Below are 19,991 nucleotides of genomic sequence, written 5' to 3' on the forward strand. Positions count from 1 at the left end.
AGTGTGCAAACACACAGGCACACCCATGCTAAAAATCTTGGATTCCTGGATGTATTTTGACCAGGAAAGGGAATAGATTTTTTGCAAGAATTACTTGGAACTCTCAGTTCCTCTATTCCCAGCGTGCAGTTTTGTGAAGACTGGGAAACAGTATGGAGTTTGGACTGTGCCACCAGACTAATTATGTGTCCTTTTGTCAGTGTTTAAAAAGGCACTTATAAAGTGAATTATTAAACTTGCATTGAAATGATGCGTCAATTATTTTCAAATCGAAAAACTGTACATTTAAATTTGCCAAGTAATAAATCTTTCCTCCTGTTCTGTCTGTAAAAGAATAGTTCACTTTCTTTCCAAGATGAGATGACAAGATCAATATCATTCCCATGCCTGTATGTTAAGCACAGAGCAAGAGTCAAGAGGTGAAGAGCATAGTTTAGCAGCTGTTTAGTAGCTGTTCCCCCCTGAAAGCAGGGGGAAACAGCTGGCCCGGCTTTGTCCAGAGTTCAAAGTACCCCTCTAAAGCTCACTAATTACTATGTTGCATTTATTGGTTTAATCTGCACAGACACAGCAATGTAAAAAAAAAAAAAAAATACAATTTTGTGGTTAGAGAGGGAATTATATACTAAGTAATTCTTGGCAAACAAGAGCTGAGGGCAGTGACTTCCTGAAGTCTTACTGTCACAGTGAGGTAACCGAGCAACCAGCAGAGATGCTGCATAGAAGTCCCTCTAAATACACAAATTGTCAATCAGCGCTTTAAATCCACAGTATGTAATTTCTGGGTCTCTCAATCAAAACAATAAGAAGAGACAGAGTTTGGTGACATTGTGAAATAGCCTGGGATCATGGGAGTTGTTGTCTTCACCACCATTGCTATCATTGCAGTCAGCTTCTACCCAGTTAGGATTCCTTCAGTGTCAGTCCTTCAGGAGGTTTTTACCGGGAGCCAGATTATCCACAGGGTCTCCTCCTCTCCAAAACAAACGGACCAAGTGAATAAAGCAGTTTCCCGTTAAAAAGCGTCCTGGAAGGGCTGCGAGCCGAGCTGCCACTGACGTTTGCTCAGCTTGTTTCTCTTCTAACTTGAGATCCAGAAGTTTGATGATTAAAATGCTTCCTCCACTTCAAATATATAGTTGCAAACGACATAAGATTTAAAAAGTGTTTCTAAAATTGTGGCTTAAAACTGGATAAAGTCTCAATTTTGACTGCTTCTGGCAGACAAGCGCAACGCTGATGCGCTGATATGACGCCATTGACAGGCGACCAAATGAAACGGACTCTTACCTTGATTAAAATTACGGACTTCTCTTGGTTTGAAAATTGCTGGAACCATTTGGGATAGTATAAGTACACAACTCAACAAAATATATAACATATGTCTAGTCATTTTTAGACATTTTGATGGGGAAAAGTTACATATTATACCTTTAATCGGTGAGCTTTATACTTATACTTAATGCACAGACATTAGAGCAGTGTCAACCTTTATCTGACTCGCTGAAAGAACGCAAATAAGTGTATTTCCCAAAACGTTGAGCCATTATTTTCGATCAATAATAAACAGTTGAATTTTAAATGGAATCACAAAATTAAGTAAGAGACTTTATTTTTACATTTGACATTTTTACTTTTCATTTTACATTCTTTCAATGTTGATTTCAAATGTTTTTATTTCGTTATTTTATTCTAAGAAAAAGTCTATAATTAGTCTGGTGGCACATTTTAGACTCCATAAAAAAGCCCAAAAGGCCAGTGCCAGGAACTGCACCCACAACCTACTCTTTTTTAAGACACAATGCTAATAGATACCTACAATATAAATATAACACAACTATAAATTTGCCTGTGTAGTCAAGGTCCTCACTGTGAAAGAATGAAGTGAAGTAGCCTTGTCCTGATCTTTATAAATGGAAGAGCAGTTGGCTGAATCAGTCATAAGCCAACTTTTTTGTTGCTAGCTCAGCAGTGATCCGTGTCTCTGTATCTCTACTATATTTAGATGCTACATCACCCTGACCCAGTCCCTACACCTGACCATGAGTGGAGCTCCAGCAGGGCCCGCAGGCACAGGCAAGACCGAGACTACCAAAGACTTGGGCCGAGCCCTCGGCATCATGGTCTACGTGTTTAACTGCTCTGAGCAGATGGACTACAAGGTGAGCTAGTGCGCATGTGCACATGTATCTGCATTTGAGCCTGTGCACGTAGCTAATTGGCATTCACAGCAGCCCATATAATGCATGTTTCCTTTCATCATTGCTTTTGTCAGCGATATGGTATTCATTTGTCATTAAAGTTGTCAACCCACCTTTACGCCCTTCTCTTTTCATCTTTTTCCTTTTCATCTCCCGTTTGCCTGCTTTCCCCCTGAAAAGCTGATTAGTTAAAGTCTGATTATTTCTCTACTAAACCTTGTCAAAATGCCCTCTCTTTACCCAGCCTCCACCTTGCTTTATTTTGCACTCTTGTGTAGTCTTACACACACACTTTCTGCATGTAGAGTGGTCAAGGGAGCCATAAACATAATCTTGTGATGTAATTTGCTCCTGCTCCACACACTGCAGCAAGGTGTCAGAGAGAGGTACTAATACACTCCAGGAGGAACACAGGCACTAGAAGCTGGCTTCAGAGCCTCACACTGTTACACATACTCCGTAATGAACACACACAAGAGTTCGATCAATCCTCCAGTTAGCTCTGGTTTGCGTCAGAGAAGGTTTCTTCAGCCCTGTAATTGGAAAGAAAAGTCAGCTACCTGCTTCATTCTGGTCCAGCTGCTCTCCAGAGGGCTGTTCACCTGCTCTCAAGTTGATCCTAGGAAAGCTAAAATGTGCGGGGTAGACATTTTAGCTTTTCTCTTTTTGCCATTAGAGCCTTGTTTTTACTAGTGTGAGGCATTGTTTATCATCCTGTTATTATTCAATTAGTCTCAGTCTGCTGTGATGTCTGCCATGAATGTTTTTCCATATATCTTCTGTCTAATTGGTGATATGTCTCTGTCTGCCTCATCGCATTCCTTATCAGTCAGTCGGACTAGGTCTCCACCAGTGAGCTTAACTGACCGACTTCCTGTCCCACTGTGTCCATCTGAATATCTGTCTCTCGCTCTCTGTCCACCAGTCCTGTGGCAACATCTACAAAGGCCTGGCTCAGACGGGGGCATGGGGCTGCTTTGACGAATTTAACAGGATCTCGGTGGAGGTGTTGTCTGTGGTGGCTGTACAGGTAAGAACAAGTCCAGTTCTTCTGCCTCAGTTACTCCCAAAATCCCATTCAGGTCAAGACTCCATTGTGAGGGCAGCGTGTGTTTGCACCACGGGCGAGTGGAGCTAAAATGTGAAAATTTTCATCTTATTTGCAAGGGGGTCTATTCAGATCAAGTTGTGGTGAAAATAAACCTTTGAAAATCAGCACTACACAAGTAAATAGCCTCTTCATCACTGATTGCAAGTCTAAATTGCTTCAGCTATAAGACTAATTCACCAAGGCTGGCACCTTTGCACCCCAGAGCTTCTTCATAATTGGACCTTTCTCTGATCAGATTTGAGAATCAAGGATGGAAAACTGCCTCCTTGGTTTACCTGTGGCGCTGCTCATGATGCTTACGTCTTTCAGCACTAATAACAGCATTTCTGAATGCACTAACTTTAAACTCTCAAAGGATGTGCAACAATAATTTGGACAAATTAGTATTGGATCAATGTTATTGCTCTGAGCACAACCGTGATTTGCAAATGTGTACAAATAACAAAAAATGTTATACTTGTAAATAGGAGTTTTTTGCTTTCAAATGAATCATGTTGGTGAAGTAGCAAGCTCTCTTTCGATTGACTGACATCAAAATAGCCCAATCAGAGCCTTGAACCTGGCTTCTCTTCATAAAATTTTTTATATTTAATTTTATTTAGTACAGGGTTTTTTGTCCATCCTGCATAAACACCTATGAAATTATATATTTTTTTTGTTTGTTTTTTTAGTCTGAAGTGGGTATGATCACATTTGTCAAATTAACACACACACACACACACACACACACACACAAGCAGCTGGGTCACAAATATACCTGCATCTCAAGAGTCTTGGGGATGATATTACAATAAACAGACAGCAAACAAATTTAAGCTTTGCATGACTGTAATCACAAAGGTATGACAGAACAAAAAGAAATTCAGCCTTGTTGTAATGAACTGAAATGATAAGTGTTTGTCATCAGTCATCAGTGATTATGCGCTGAGTCTACTCAGTGCCCTGTCAGTTTCAATCATACTAGGAGAAAAAAAGAAGCCAGATAGAGTGGAATGTAAAGCTGAAAACACACTGCCTGCGCAGTGCAGTGGTGAGCCATCAGGACCAGGACCAGACACAGAACAGGATCATACTGTAAATCATTGATCATACTATACTAATAAAATGTCTACCATAAAAATGTTTTCACAACGTGCATATAGTAAGTTAAAATCATGTGTGGACACCCACTACTTAAACTTGATTTCTCACCTTAGGAGGTGATATCCAGAGCTATGGCTCGCCAGGCAGTATTTTTTTTGCCATTGTCTTTGTAATAATGCGAGCTTGGGATGTATAGCTCTTTATATTTCTCGACTGCAACAAGTAGTCTCTCCTCATCCATTGTACACATACGAGAGACAGAGACAGCAAGAGGTGAGGAGAGGGAAGTCGAGCTGCTGCGGGAGCCGGGAAGTACGAAACAGCCTTTCCATGGAAAAGAAGTGCGTTTTTACAGGGGCGGCAAAGGCTGGAAATAGGACATTGAAGTGAAGTGTCACGGGGCGGTGCCTAGCCGCCTAGTTGCCACCGGTTTGGGGTTGTACATAAAAAAAAAAATAAGCGCAGCTGTTTTGATGCATGCTGTTCGGTGGCGTTGTGTTTTGGCCTTAACTCTTCATGTATCTAAGCTGCTCAGATGTTACAGAAAGGATCACAAATTATCACAAGCCACCTAAAAATATTTTCATCTTCAATTTGGGAACAAAACCATCAAGTCTGGCAGCAGTGACTGTAAACAGTTTTCAACTGGGCTACTTTGTACCCAAAATATCCAACTTAAAACTGTCGACAACGTGTTCTGTGGATTATCCAGACACTTTTCCTGGATTGCTAATGATTTTTTTAAATTTAATTTTTCAATGCGTTGAACACCACAAAATGAAATTCCACTCGCCTCCTTTTTCTTGGGGTGGAGGCAGAAATGTAAGAAACAGTTAACAAATAAAACTAAAACTATCTGCTTGCATAGATACAACCAGAGGTAAATGAGAATGTTTTTGTGTAATTTGTGTTGACCAAGCTTTTAAGCTGCACTAATTTATGTATATATATATATTTTAATACTTTTTACATATTAATAATGGATCAAATGATTATAAATGCTCATCGTCACAAACCCAAAGAGAATTATCACCCAACTCTGTGCAGCTTTTTAGCGTCTTTAAGCTCATTGTTTTGGTTTTTGGAGCCACAGCTTTAATGTTTTGGGTCACTTTCAAACTTTTTTTTCCAGCTGCAGTAGGCATCTGTTTTCAGAGCTATTGTAAATGATATGGCAAATTACCCAGTTATTGCCCCCTTACAACTCCAAAAGAATGCTAATGTTGCTCTGTATCTGCTCCATATGTAAAAAGGCAACTTTTTTTTAACATGCTACTCATATCAGTGTTGTATTTACAGCTTGTTGCAGTGCTTCCTTTTGCCAAAAATCAATTAAGGAAGGTTTGAGAGTGTGTCCCTCCATGTAAGTTAAATCATTACCTCAGTATGACCTGAGATAGTCCATTTTTCCATCTTAGAGCTCCCTGGGTGAACTGCATAGATCATTCTGACAGTGTCTTCATCTTCATTCTCCTCTTCTGTCTCCACTTCATGCACAGTGACAGATAAAGGTAAAAAAAGGCCTCATTTTCTCCACACACAGTGTGGTGTATACTATGGGCATCCTACAGTAGCTAGCCCTTTGATTATGGGCTTCTTTTGAGAAATCAGCCATATTCTGTGTTTTTCAGCTGATGCTAGCTTTTTTGCTATCTTGCATTCAGTTATCCTGGATCAAACAGATCCTCTCTCCGTTGCTTCATAAGTCCCTCTGGTGTATTCAAATCCTTCAGGCTGTTGCCCCAGACACTATCATAATGCATGTGCAATACTGTCATAGCAAAATGTATACAGTTCTTGAGAAGAACGTGATGATAATGGAGATAAAGATCCTCAAAGGATCATTATTAATTACTAGGCATAGCAGTCACTATTCTGCCCTTCCTTCCTTCCATCCTTCTTCCTTTAGTGGCAATGAAATTCAATTGTCAGTTGTCTTCCATAAGCTATGGAAGTCTACAGTACTTAGAGAATTTTAAAGTACCAGAAGAATGAATTGGTGTTGCGTAGCATAATGAATAATAAATCACGATGGCTTATACATGGAGAAATAGACCTTGAGAACAGAGGAGCGTCAAACTCCTGCTGTGACAGCTGGCAGCCCGCTCCAGCGCTCACCCTGCTTCAGCGGAACCAATGCTGAGCCATCTCACCATAGCACACATACCTAATCCATCCTCTGAAAGTGGGAGCAGCTAGCATCGCACGACGACATACCTGGCTGCCGGTCAGGTCTGCAAACACAGGTGGTGGGACCAGTTCTATGTTAAATAAAGCAGAGACAAACAGACGGCTGCCAGATGTAACAACATGGAGATAAATTGGTGAAGTTCTGCCTCTGTTTCAGCAAATGCAGGTCTGAACTGTGAATATACTGATGCTGCTAGTTCCAGTCTGTACACTCAAAGAGAAAGCAAGGAGTGGGGCCATACCTCACTGGATCACACCTTTCACAACAGTGTCTGTTCTTGAACTTCTTTAAATGTGCTTTTGGTGTTTTATATTGCTTCATATCCCTGTAGGACAGCAGCGGTGGGCCACTGTCATTTCACATGAAAAACAAGCCCCACTGATGTTCTCACAAAAACTTTTATTCTTTTATTTGTGCCGCAGCTGCACTGTTTGTTTTTGCATTTTGAGATTTACCCCTCCTCTCCCTGTTGTGTTAGTATGACTGAGTGATCTGTAGTTGCGTACTCATCCATGAAGAGATGTTCCTCCTCTTTCCAGCTGTCGACTCGCTACGCTCTTTTACCACACACATGTTAAATTCATAAAGCTTCTTACAGGATGGGAGTGAGGGTTTTAGGCAAAGACTCACACACACACACACACAAAAAGTTCATTTCTGATATCTCATTCAATCATAATGTAGACAAGTGGAGCCTTGGCAGTTCATCCATCCAATAAACCCAGGCTGATAGCATGCTCATATTGATGAAATTGTGTCCCCCCCGAAAAAGGGATCATGCTGCGTAACAATTTGATAGGCTGTTACAAATTGACTTTAGTATGTGCTGAGTGATGTTAATGATATGCTAATGAGTTATTCCAAACTTTCTCAGGTTAAATCCCAAATGAGGGTCGCACTAGTTGGAAGTGTCTTTTGGGAGTGTTTATTGACAGTGATTAGTGACGAGTATGGTTTGGAACTTATGATTATGTTGCCAATACAGTACTTGCCAATACAGTACTGTTGGTTAGTCAGTCCACCACTTTGGGCCAGACTGAAATTTTCCAAGACCTATTGGATGGATTACCATGAAATCTTGTGAAAGCACTCGTGGTCCCCAAAGGATAACTCTTACATACCTGTCTTTCCTCTAGCGCCACCGGCAGGTCAAACGTTTCAAAGACCCTGTGAAATTTCTCTATATCTACTAAATTGATTGGCACAACATTTGTTGGTGTGAACAACTGAATGCAACAACACAAAAGCCTCCAAAACCACAAACGTCAATGTCATTGTGTTGCTGCAGGAAAGTAGGAGATAAAAAGATTTCTAAGATCTGTACAAACATTTGTACCATTCCGTTTTACAGATGTTGAGATAGTTCACTGGATAAGTGAGGACTTTGAGGTTTTGAGTGAAATATATCAACAACTGGATGGATTGCCATGAAACTTGGTACAGACAGTCATGGTCTGATGACTAGGTAGAAGAATACATGGAATAGAAAAGATGATATCCCTAGTTCTGCTGCGTATATTTTTACCCTTTTTTTAACAATGAAACTGTCCATCAAGAGTCTGACAATGTTATCTGAGCGCAGTCATTGGAGTACTTTTTACTTTTCTTCTAGCACCATTATTAGGTCAATTTTTTTCCAGTACCTTGGTTTATGACTAAATACCAGACAGACTATTGACATTTCAATCAGCTTCAGCTGTACTTTGTGAGTAGAGCTAATTAGCAAATGTTAGCATGCTGACATGCTAAACTAAGATGGCAGACATGGTAAACATTGTACCTGATTAGCTTCAGCATGTTAGCATTGTCAACGTGAATATGTTAGCATGAGGACGTTAACTTTTAGCTCAAAGCAAGTGCCAAGGTGCAGCTTCACAGACCTGCTTGCAAGGCTGTAGACTCTTAGTCTTGTTATTCCATTGAACAAACACTTTCACAAACAGTTTTTAATACTTGACGGTATGGACCAATGCTGTTTGGTACCAAAAAATTCTAAGGTTTGGATTCCAAGCATTAAGAACTGGATACCCAGCAGAGACAATTCATTCTGCTCTGTATTGTGTTTTTGTTCTATATATGTGCAGGTCAAAAGTATCCAGGATGCCATCCGAGATAAGAAGCACAGATTTAACTTCATGGGAGAGGAGGTGAATCTTTGCCCATCTGTCGGCATCTTCATCACGATGAATCCAGGCTATGCTGGCAGGACTGAGCTTCCTGAGAACCTAAAGGCTCTGTTTAGGTGAGTAAATTGACCAACATATTTGTAAGGGCTGCACAGCTCTGATCCAGTATACCATTATTTGGTCTCCTGTTATGTTTTACTAATGTGATTTTCATGAAAAATTATAATTACATTAAATTTCAATTAATACACAACATTAAAGGAAACATTACAACTTTCTTTGAACATATAACTTTACAGTATATAAATTTTTCTTGTGATGTACTGGTGACCTGTAACCTTCCCTTTTGCCAATTATGAACTAGTAGAGGCTCTAGTCCCTCACAACACTGAACAGGACCTTCCTCTGGTTAAGCATGGAGAGACTGATATTTAAACTTACACCAGAATTTGGTAATATAATTGAATCTCCATTTTTTCAGTACAAAATAGCAAATTCCATACTTTTTAATGCTCATTTTTTAAACCACAGTACATAAAATAATTTCACTCTCCTAAAGGGTCAGTTCACCCCCATTACGAAACAAGGCATATAGGGACTATTTCTTCGGTAGAAAGTTGTTCTATTGAAAACTATTGTTAATGACGTCTGTGGATTACTAAATTAATCCATACTGAAATATCTCAATGACTATTATATGTATTTCCAATTTCATTTAATTGAATTTGGCAAAGATATCAATAGGACTTCTTTGATTTGGTGGGTCACTTTTCTTCAAGCATCACCAGCCGGTTAAACTTTTTCTTAACCTGTGAAATATCTCTACATCTGCTAGATGGATTGCCACAACATTTTCTACAGACACTTATTTTGCCATCAGGATGAACTGTAATAACTTTTTGGAGCCCATAAAAGGAAACTTCACTAATTTTACACATCAAAGTGTGTTTCCAGTTGCTGGGGAGAACTAATATGAATCAAGACTAAGTCAAAACCTAGTATATGGCTGGACCACCCTTTATCTGTTTGCTTCACTCCTACTGTCTTTGCTCACAGATACAGTAATTTAATAAAGCCAAACTCCCAATAAAGCTGTTCTCATTTACATGTTTTTCTGTTTCGGTTGTCAGACAATCGAATGTATAAAATATTGACTGAAAAACCATAAGCATAAGTTAAAGACAACGGTTGTGCTGCTATTTCCGCTACATTTACTCGTAAAATAATCACTCAGAAAGAAAGTTAGAAGCTCATTCACTTCTATGTCAGCTGACATGTGTTCACTTAAATGAGATGCATAGAGAGGTGTGCCTGCGGAGGGAAAGCCTGACCTCACGCTCGTGGGGCAAAACTGGCGACTCTCTTCTGTGGAAAGTAGCTAAATTTGTCCAAAAAGTTGCTAGATTTGTCGCAGGGGTGCTTTTATGAAAAAAACTTGCTAAGGGGGTGTTAAAATTTGGTAAATCTAGTGACAAAGGTGCTAAGTTGGCAACACTGCTTGTAAAGTCCCCCCGATTATGCAATACAAACTGTTTGCACCAATTCATTTTGAAAGAGCAATGGCCAATGGGGAAACTCCCAACATTCAACCGGCCAACCAATGGTGTAAGTTCAGCACTTAGTTCAGTCACGTGGCAATCAGCTGACCAGTGGTGTAACTTTTACTCATTCACTCAATCAGTTAGTCAGCCATGGACATTTGCGTTTATAGGGCTGGCCCCCCCCTGTTGCAGTCAAGCCAAAAAGTTGTGTAAAGCCTTTTGTTGCTCCAGAGAGAGAATGGCACGAAATCTAATAAATGTTCTCAAGTGATGTCACGAGTCAGTCTGAAGAGTACAATTGTGAAAATGAAAAAATTCTGTTGGTGCGAAGTTAGAAAGACGTGAGCTTACCAGACTTCTGTAGCCCGCTCTTCATCTCCGCATTGATCCTTGAGGCTTCATGTTCCGTTCATTTACGTTACAAAAATAGGGATATAGAGACAGTTCCTTCGGTGGAAAATAATTCTGTTGAAATCTTTTGACAGTGAGGTGTGTGGATTATTATATCAGTAACAGTGACACTGTTTGAGAAACAAATATTGCTGTTCAATTTTTAAATGTCATTTTTCAATTCTGTGAGCACCTCCAACGGAATCCCATCTACTTGCATTTTATAGGGGTAGAGGCAGAAGCCCCAGACAGGTATCTCAAAACCCGGACAAATAAAACCAAAACTGCAATGGAAAATGGTCTTTTTGTCATTTGAGTGAACCAACCCTTCAACATTTGTGGCTAGCCCTAAATAATTTCTAGTAAACCAAACAGAACTTTAACTGAAAATCAATTTGTTCTCAAGACATTCCTGTGTTTGAGAATAAATGTAAGTAATGGTAACATACCGTATATTTTTCTTGTAAAGTCAACTGATGGACTGTATGCAACATTACTGAAAACATCCTCACATACCTCCCTGATTACATTTTCATTAAATTGATAGTAGTTTTTTAGACACCTTTGTCCAAAGTGACACACAAGTTCAATCCAAGCCACAGTAGATCAAGGAGAAGCCTGTGAGCAAAGGCTTTTAATTCCACCGGACTCAAATACCACAAGGTTGCAGATGCATGAAGCAAAGCAAGAGCAAGTATGAAAAAGAGAGAGAGAGCATGTTTGGTAAGTAGGCACTCTCTGAAAAGGCAAAACTGTCTAAACGGAAGATAGCTGAAAAAGTTGGGGGAATAAAGCGTAGCATATTGGAGAAGTGCTGTGTGAATTGTTTAATTGCAATGGTATTGGTATTAAATTGTGATGGATTGTGACTTGTATTGAAGCTTACATTGTTTTGCTTTTTGTTGTGTGTTTGTATATGTATGTGTTCTCAGAATTAGGTAAAATGACCACACAAGTTAATATGCAGTATAGTTAAGTGATGTACTTTAAGGTGACAGAACATTTATTTATACAGGATAATGATTATGAACTACAACTGAGCTCATTTCATTGCACTCTCTCCGTTTTTCCACAGACCCTGTGCCATGGTGGTGCCAGACTTCGAGCTGATCTGTGAAATCATGCTGGTGGCCGAGGGCTTCATTAACGCCCGAGTCCTTGCTAGGAAGTTTATAACGCTCTACACACTGTGTAAAGAGCTGTTGTCCAAACAGGTACTGTCTGCTCTCATCGACGTTACACATCTGATATGGTTAAAAAGAGCCAGATTCATTTCCACTTCAAAGCCCAACAACTGACACAATGCTCTTTTTAAATTTGGAGCTTTTGATAAAGGAATGACTCAGAGGCACCACACAAGAGCTGACTTTCTATCTTAACCGTCTGAGCGTTACATGCATATGAATAAGAAGCTGCAGGAAGTATGGATGTTATTTGATCGAAATTTTTCTTTAACCCTTTTGTAGGCCTGTGTTGTTTTACATGTCATGCCATTATATTATTTATTTATTTTAAAAAGCAATTAAATAATTCACAGTGATGACTATTAGTTACAGTAGAGCTTCTCAACAGTGATTTTATGATCCCTCAGTTCTGGATGAGTTTCCTATGACGACAGACCCATTTAAGCATCAAAGCACACTAGTTCTTTTTTATGGCTTTTTAATGAAGCTCTAGTTCTTCAGAAATGTTATAATAAAACCTGAATGACACTTTTCTTTAGTTTTGTCAAAGTTGTTTGCCAGAGTTTCACTGCAAGTTTTCCAATATTAACAACTTAGTGGTAATGAAATCAAATGATAATGAACAGAATGCTTCAGAGAGCTATTTTCTCAGTTAAACAAGTGGATTTAATGTTACATAATGTCTGCTGCATGGGTCTGTGCAGAATGACTATGCTGTTTTCCTTCCAGTGAGTAGATACCAGAACACAGTAAGAGAGTACAGTGAAATATATTTCATGCAATCAAAAACTGCGGAGAGCTGAAATAATGCTTTAATATGTTTGGGGCCTCTACTTCCATGGCAGTCAAATGGTGGTTGGTATTGCCACAGCTGTTTGTGTTCTCCAGTTAGGGCATCCCAGACCGCTGGGCCAGGTGTTGCGATCCTGATGTGGGTGTGTTATGAATGTTATGCCTATACTGTGTTTGACAAGCGCAATATATTGCCTTTGACTGGCAAGCAAATCTCTCTGCCATTATTTGGAGACTCTGGACAGGCATTACCTATACTATTATACTAATATCAGAGGAGAAAAATATCATAAACTCAAAATTTAGTACATGGCCAGATTAACCTGTTGGGGGGCCCCATAAAAATTTGCAGTTGACTCTCCACTGTACATCAAAGCTGGACCGGCAAAACAGGCAACTGCCCCAGGGAACCAGGCCCTCACAGAGCCCAGTGCATATTTGTTTGTAAATGTATACCCCTCAATTATGAAATCAATTGATCTGACAAAGGGTTTTGTATTGACCTGTAGAAAACCAGTTTAATATTTTCAGTATTGAAGTTTATATTATTTTCACATGGTGAATATTCCAAATTTAATTTGTTTTCTTAAAGACAAGATGATACAAACGAGAGGGGGTGGTGGTGCTGGTGGGTCGGGGTGTCAGTGCCCGTTACCTAGTTCACCCCTCCATGCTATACATGGCAGCTTCTTTACTTCCCCAGACATCCAGGTACCAAGCAGTACTTTAGAATTGATCTACATAAAAATAACCAGCTACAATTCTGATAATTGATAATTATTAAACTATTTTTAAGCACAAATGCCCCAAATTCTCTGGTTACAGCTTCTCAAATGTCAATATTTTCTGCTTTTCTTAGTTCTATGATATTAAACTCAGTGTCTTTGTGTTTTGGACTGTTGGTCAGATGAAGAAAACAAAACAAGATCTTAAAACTAGGTTTTGACATCAGGGCCCTCTTTAAAACCACAAGACAACACCACTAAATATCAGCAAATTCTGGATGCAAGACTTTCTAGATTGGCCTGCTGTCAGTCTAGAAAGTGAAAATGAAAAGAGGCTGGCTTCTACAACAGGACAATGATCCAATGCAGATCTCAAAATCTACCATGAACTACTTCAAGAGACACAAGCTGAAGCTTTTGGAACTGCCCTCACAGTCCCCTGACCTGAACATCATTGAAAATCAGTGGGTAGATCTTTAACATGCTGTGTGTGGAAGACAGTCTAAAAATCTCTCAAAACATGAAGTGATCTGCAGGAAGAATTGGAGAAAATTCCTAAATCAGGAATAACTGTTTAATTTTTTAAAATTCAAGTTCATGAAATAAAAAGTAATAGCACATTAATATTTGAACAAATGCTCATGTTTTAGGCCAGTTTGCTGTATGGGTGGGATTCAGTGGTGCCTAATCTTCTGGATACAACTGTTCTGCGTATGGGTAATTTTATGAAGTATAAATACGATACTGATGACAGAGATATACCATAGTAAACATTTTATTGACACTAGAAATGTCATGCAAAAATCCATTTTTTTTAGCTTACTGTGAAGTACCAACCCTTCAGATATGTTGTAAGTGGCTATATGTATATTGTAGGATAATACAAAGCCTGACGTGATTGGAACTGGTTAAATAAGCCATCGAAAAAAAATAGATACTTTACTGTCGTGAAATGTAGTTTTACAGATACATTTTTGTTAAACTGGGATGTTAGTTCATGATATTAGTATTTGAAATGACCTGTGAAGGGGCCTGTGTATTTTCCTCTGCTCACTGACATTTCGCTGGCCTTTACCAAAGGACCACTATGACTGGGGCCTCCGAGCCATCAAGTCTGTTCTGGTGGTGGCTGGCTCTCTGAAGAGAGGAGACCCTGGCCGAGCGGAAGACCAGGTGCTGATGCGAGCACTAAGAGACTTCAACATCCCCAAGATCGTGACTGATGACATCCCAGTGTTCATGGGGCTGATCGGAGATCTGTTTCCTGCCCTGGACGTCCCCAGGAAGAGAGACTTGGACTTTGAGAAGCATGTAAAGGAATCTATCCTGGACTTGAAGTTACAGGCCGAGGACAATTTTGTACTCAAGGTATAGTAAACATGATGACTTGACACCTGCTGACGTCCTTCATACTTGTTTGGGGCAGTTTATCAAATTCTGTTTTGATTACTACTCAAAAAATGTAAGTCTCACAAATGGATGAGGCAAACTCAATCACAAGTTGTCTGAGAAGCTCGAGCAGTCCCCAAACGGGGGGTTTAATCTTTAACAATTTAGACAGATATTACAGTTCTAGCACTGATTTTTATTTTTCTTAGTTCTTTCCAAAAGCTGTTTACCTCATGTCATAATGTTCTGCTGGGAAATACACATTAGTGTCGAAAAAGTCTGCAGGAGCTGGATGAATTGGGCAAATATTGCAGAGGGCCCACGATGAACATTCAGGTGCCCAAGCTGCTAACCTAATTCTAGTCATAATATTACATACAGATACACACACACACACACACACACACACACACACACACACACACACACACACACACACACACACACAGGAACAATGGGGGGTGTTATATGTCAGAGACACATGTATGCAGGACCAGGGGAAATAAGTGCAATCTGCCTCAGGTCAAATAGACACGGGAACCACATAATAACACTCCATCAATGGAGGCTGGCACTGCACCATGCCACTTAACCCTGACATTGTGAGAGACAGCCACAGAAATAAACAAAGAGGAGGAGAAGCAGAGCGAGAGATTGAGAGAGAATGGCATAGCGGTCAATAACAACCATCCACCCCCGGAGCCTGAACTTTTACTGTCTTTGTTTGTGTGGCCAACCTTTTGATTTCAGACAACGAGGGTGGAGCAGGCGAGGTGAGGGAGACCGCATACCTTTAAGCGTTAGCCTGTGCTAGCATTAGTCCTCCCCACATCAAAGCAGTAATCAGCTGGGGCTTTTGAGAGTGTAAAGCCTCCTGCACTCTGGCTGAATGGATAGGGAGCAGAAGCTGCGAGGAGCCTGGTCGATGGCATTGATTGAGCTCGCCATCTGTATATTTGAGTGGAAGTAGGGAGGAAATCTCTCTTTCTCCCTCTTTCTCTCTGTCAATGTCTCTGTTACTTGCTTTGTGGTGTCACTTTACATACCTGGATTAACAGAAAATGTTACAACCCTAGTCAAGTAAAATGTTAAAGTGACTATGTAATAGTCAGTAATATTTAAGACTATTTAAAATCTTTTAATTGTTTATAAGTCTTTAAAATAAATTCCGTTTAGTTGTATCTCATTTTTTTCAAAAGACCATTATATTTATGCAGAAAATAAGATTTCCAAATTAAATGACTGAAGATGAGAAATACGTGTTTGGAATTTTGTCATTGGAATAAAATTACAAGACTTAATTAGCTGAAAAAGTAAAATTGAAATCATAGGAATTTAGAATTATACTATGTAGAAAAATGTATATATATATATATATATATGTCAAAACGTGACATTGTGATGTTTAGTAGACGTCTAGCAGACGTTGGGTTTTGGTCGTCATACCTCATGACTAGAATGTCAGTATTCTATGACAAGATGGCATTGGAATGAGACATTTGGAAGAAGTGGGATTTTGGTTACTCGACAACACAACTTAAAACCGACAAAATATGGTGGCCAGCTGCATGCCTGCTGGGACGAGTAAATGAGTATAACTGTATGAATTGCGACACATTTTGGGGAGGGACAAAAATAATTCAACAAATAATGTATAAAAAAAATTAAAAACAAAAAACAAAATAGTCAAAACTGACTTATGCACCGCATGCTACACATCCCGTAAAGCAACCCAGAAGTGTCTCTAATTAGATTCTCCCTGAATCAAAATTCAAGGACATTTAAGGGGTTGTGTGCTGATTTTGCAATCACTGTTAGTCACTCTGCATATAAAGTGTAGTATTTCCTGTGATAAGTAAACTTATCTTCCTTGGTGAAATTGGTGGACTGCCCCTTTAATTGTGCAAAACAGAATAATGAGGGTGCAGATATCTGCCCTTCCAGAAGACCACCACTGTTATTTATTGTAGTCTGTGAACACTGTACTAAGCTGCTGCGCTGCACTGCAGTGCATCGCACTACCCTGTCATTCTGCATCACATTATATTCACTATAAACCAGAACACTAAGGATATGATACAGTGGATTGACTGCTGCGGTGTAGCACGCCATGAAATGTTACATTAATTTGTAAAAGGGTCAGTAAATATCTGTAAACCATGTCATCAGTCATCTATGTGATGTAAACAAAGCTGTCTTACCTCCACCAAGGAGGTTATGCTTCAGCCATGTCTGTTTGTTGGTTTATTTGTCAGCAGGATTATAAAAAAAAGTAGTGAACTCATTTGCACCAAACTAAGGATGGAGCATGGGCAGATCCGGATCATTTACTATGAATGTGAACATTTTTCTCTGAAGTCCGGTGTATGTTGATTGACACTGGCCTCGGTGGGGGTCTGTGCTCTCTGAGTCTGCCATTCTAGTCTAAAATGTTTTATTCTGTTTGTGTGTTAGGTGGTGCAGCTGGAGGAGCTGCTGGCGGTGCGTCACTCTGTGTTTGTCATTGGGAATGCAGGCACTGGGAAGAGTCAGGTGATGAGGTCCCTCCAAAGGACCTATCAGAACATGAAGCGCAGACCTGTGTGGGCAGACCTTAACCCAAAGGCAGTGACCAATGACGAGCTTTTTGGGATCATCAACCCAGCAACCAGAGAGTGGAGAGATGGTGATTAAGGAGTCCTGCAGAAACTATGTTTAGCTCAATAAAAACTGATCTGAGTATCCAAAATGTGAACTCTCTTCCTACAGGCCTTTTCTCCAACATAATGCGGGAACTGGCCAACATCAGTCACAATGGGCCTAAGTGGATTGTTCTGGACGGAGACATTGACCCGATGTGGATTGAGTCACTCAACACAGTCATGGATGACAACAAGGTGTGAGCGAATTGAGAGCGCGTGTGTAAATGTGTCGACTTTATTCAGTATCATAATTTCATTTTCACTGTGACATTTTCACAGTTCACTAAATTATCAGTCAGATATGAATAGCAGAATGTGGTTGACTCATCACTGATGCGCCGGAGTAGTAAACTATTTGTACTCTATGGATTCAAGAATAAATGACAGTGTATGTGTGTAATCTGCTGAAGACAGCAGGCGACATGATCCAGGTTTAGACTGTGTAAAATTCACGAAAACACCACATTCTCTCTCAGTAATATCTGCAAATACACTCTCTTGTTCTCTTAGGTGCTCACTCTGGCCAGTAATGAGCGGATCCCTCTGAACCCCACCATGAGGCTGGTGTTTGAGATCAGTCACCTTCGCACTGCTACCCCCGCTACGGTATCCAGAGCAGGTAGTTCTTGCTTTCCTTTCCTTTTTCTCGCTTCTGTCTTTGTCTCATCCTGGACACTTTTGACAATATTGTGTTTGCACTGGATTTATTTCCAAATTTCCCTTTGCAGCTAGGCTGGGTTACCAACGGGGAAAGTGGGCAACTGCCCCAGATCCTCAGGGTTCCAAAAATGCCCAAGTTCACTGCATGTCAATACGCCGTACAAAATTTAATAAACTGGAAATTAATGATGGGCCCTGGATCAAAATCTAGTTTCAAGACCTTAATGCTGCAATAACCATATATTTTTAAGAAACAATTTCTAAAATGACAGCATGTAATGTGAAAAAAGTCAGAAGTAGTACAAACCCACAAATAATTATCGCGAACTTGGCAACAATTGCCTTTGTAATTAAAAATTTAGTAAACTAGAAAATCGTCCTGAGCAAATAATTACAACAACAAATCTTAAGTTACCTTTTAGCTTGTCAGAAACAGTAAATTGACTGAAAACAAATGACAGTTTTTTAATCATGAAAATAGGTAATTTATTTAGAAAAAATGCCAAACATTTTTGGTTTTGTTTCACATCACTGTGAAGTATAATGTATTTAGGTTATGGACTTGATTTGACACAACAAGAAAATAAAGAAGAACTCACCTTGGGGTCTGGTAAATTATAGTAGGCTCTTATCACAATTTTCCGACCTTTTATATTCTAAATGATTAATCGATTTATCACAATGTAATTGATGGATTAATTAATTAGTCCTACACTTCAATTTTACAATGCAATTTAGGATTAAGCTGCATAGGTTGCTTTTAATGAATCTGAACAAATTGGAGGACGATCTCATTCGTTCAAACTTCAGAAGACAGCCATCTTCCCTGGTGCATGTTCCTAAAAAACTTCTGTTGAAACAAATAGCCTGGTACCGAGTAGTATTCCAACATATTCCATATGTATGATATGATCTGTTTTGGCAGATTTACAATGTCTACATAAAAACAAATCAAACAAAGAAATAAAGTCAAAGGCAATACGCATTGATATATGTGTCGTAGTTATACAAATAACATGTTAAAATCAAACCACAACACAGAAAAATTGAAGAGGTGTCATGCATTTCAGGTTTTTTACAAAGGTTTTTATGACACTCTAAATATATACATAAAAAGGAAATACATATAGCTATATGTATTGTATTTCACTTTATTTCTATGTTTGAATTATCTTTATTTAGGCATTTTAAATCTTCATTAATCTGCGTGTCTCAGCAAATACTGAAGCTGTGATGTATAGTCTGCTGTGTGCATTGTACCTGATTGGAATGTGGAGGTGCCAGGGTACATAGAGTAGTCATGCATGGAGGCTGGGAAGCCCAACAACAAATTTTTTTGCCCATGTGTCTAAGTTCCATCATGTGAGGTCTTCTCTCCAGGCATCCTGTACATAAACCCAGCAGACCTTGGCTGGAACCCACCAGTGTCCAGCTGGATCGACAGGAGGGAGGTCCAATCAGAGAAGGCCAACCTGACCATACTGTTCGACAAGTACCTTCCCTCTTGCCTAGACGCCCTTAAGTCAAGGTGAAGCAGCTCCTCAGTAGCTCTGTGTCACTAGGAAATGATATGCTTACAGTCATGTCCAGTTGAAGCATGATGTTGGGGTGTGAATTAACATGGGGAGGGACTGTGCAAAAGTGGGCGGGTTGGATTGGAGCAAACAGGGACTCACTCAGAAGAACTGGATGCTGTCCTGCATTCTATTGTACAGGACCACTCGCCTCCTCCAGGAGCAGACAACAAAAACAGGAAGCAGAGGGGGGAGACAGAGTGTGTCCTCAGTGTGAGGCCAAAAATCCAAAAAACTGTGCAACAATACCATAGCCTATACATTTGTCATCTGATTATTGGAAACAAACCCAATTGTTGATTTTTTCCGTTAAATCTGTTAAAACATCTGTTCAAAATTACAT

General features: G+C 39.6%; 1 protein-coding gene across 1 annotated transcript in view; it reads left to right on the forward strand.

Moving 5' to 3' along the window:
* The window catches only part of LOC120794320 (dynein heavy chain 9, axonemal-like), a 144,659-nt gene that overhangs the window by 36,693 nt on the left and 87,975 nt on the right, over positions 1-19,991 (forward strand). The window contains exons 33-41 of the mRNA XM_040135288.1: positions 2,006-2,162; positions 3,127-3,231; positions 8,671-8,828; positions 11,719-11,857; positions 14,425-14,712; positions 17,188-17,398; positions 17,482-17,609; positions 17,925-18,033; positions 19,455-19,602. Coding sequence (XP_039991222.1) covers positions 2,006-2,162; positions 3,127-3,231; positions 8,671-8,828; positions 11,719-11,857; positions 14,425-14,712; positions 17,188-17,398; positions 17,482-17,609; positions 17,925-18,033; positions 19,455-19,602 — 1,443 coding nt within the window. The remainder of the gene's footprint in view (positions 1-2,005; positions 2,163-3,126; positions 3,232-8,670; positions 8,829-11,718; positions 11,858-14,424; positions 14,713-17,187; positions 17,399-17,481; positions 17,610-17,924; positions 18,034-19,454; positions 19,603-19,991) is intronic.

Source organism: Xiphias gladius, chromosome 9 (genome assembly GCF_016859285.1).
Source record: "Xiphias gladius isolate SHS-SW01 ecotype Sanya breed wild chromosome 9, ASM1685928v1, whole genome shotgun sequence".
Lineage (NCBI taxonomy): Eukaryota > Metazoa > Chordata > Actinopteri > Istiophoriformes > Xiphiidae > Xiphias > Xiphias gladius.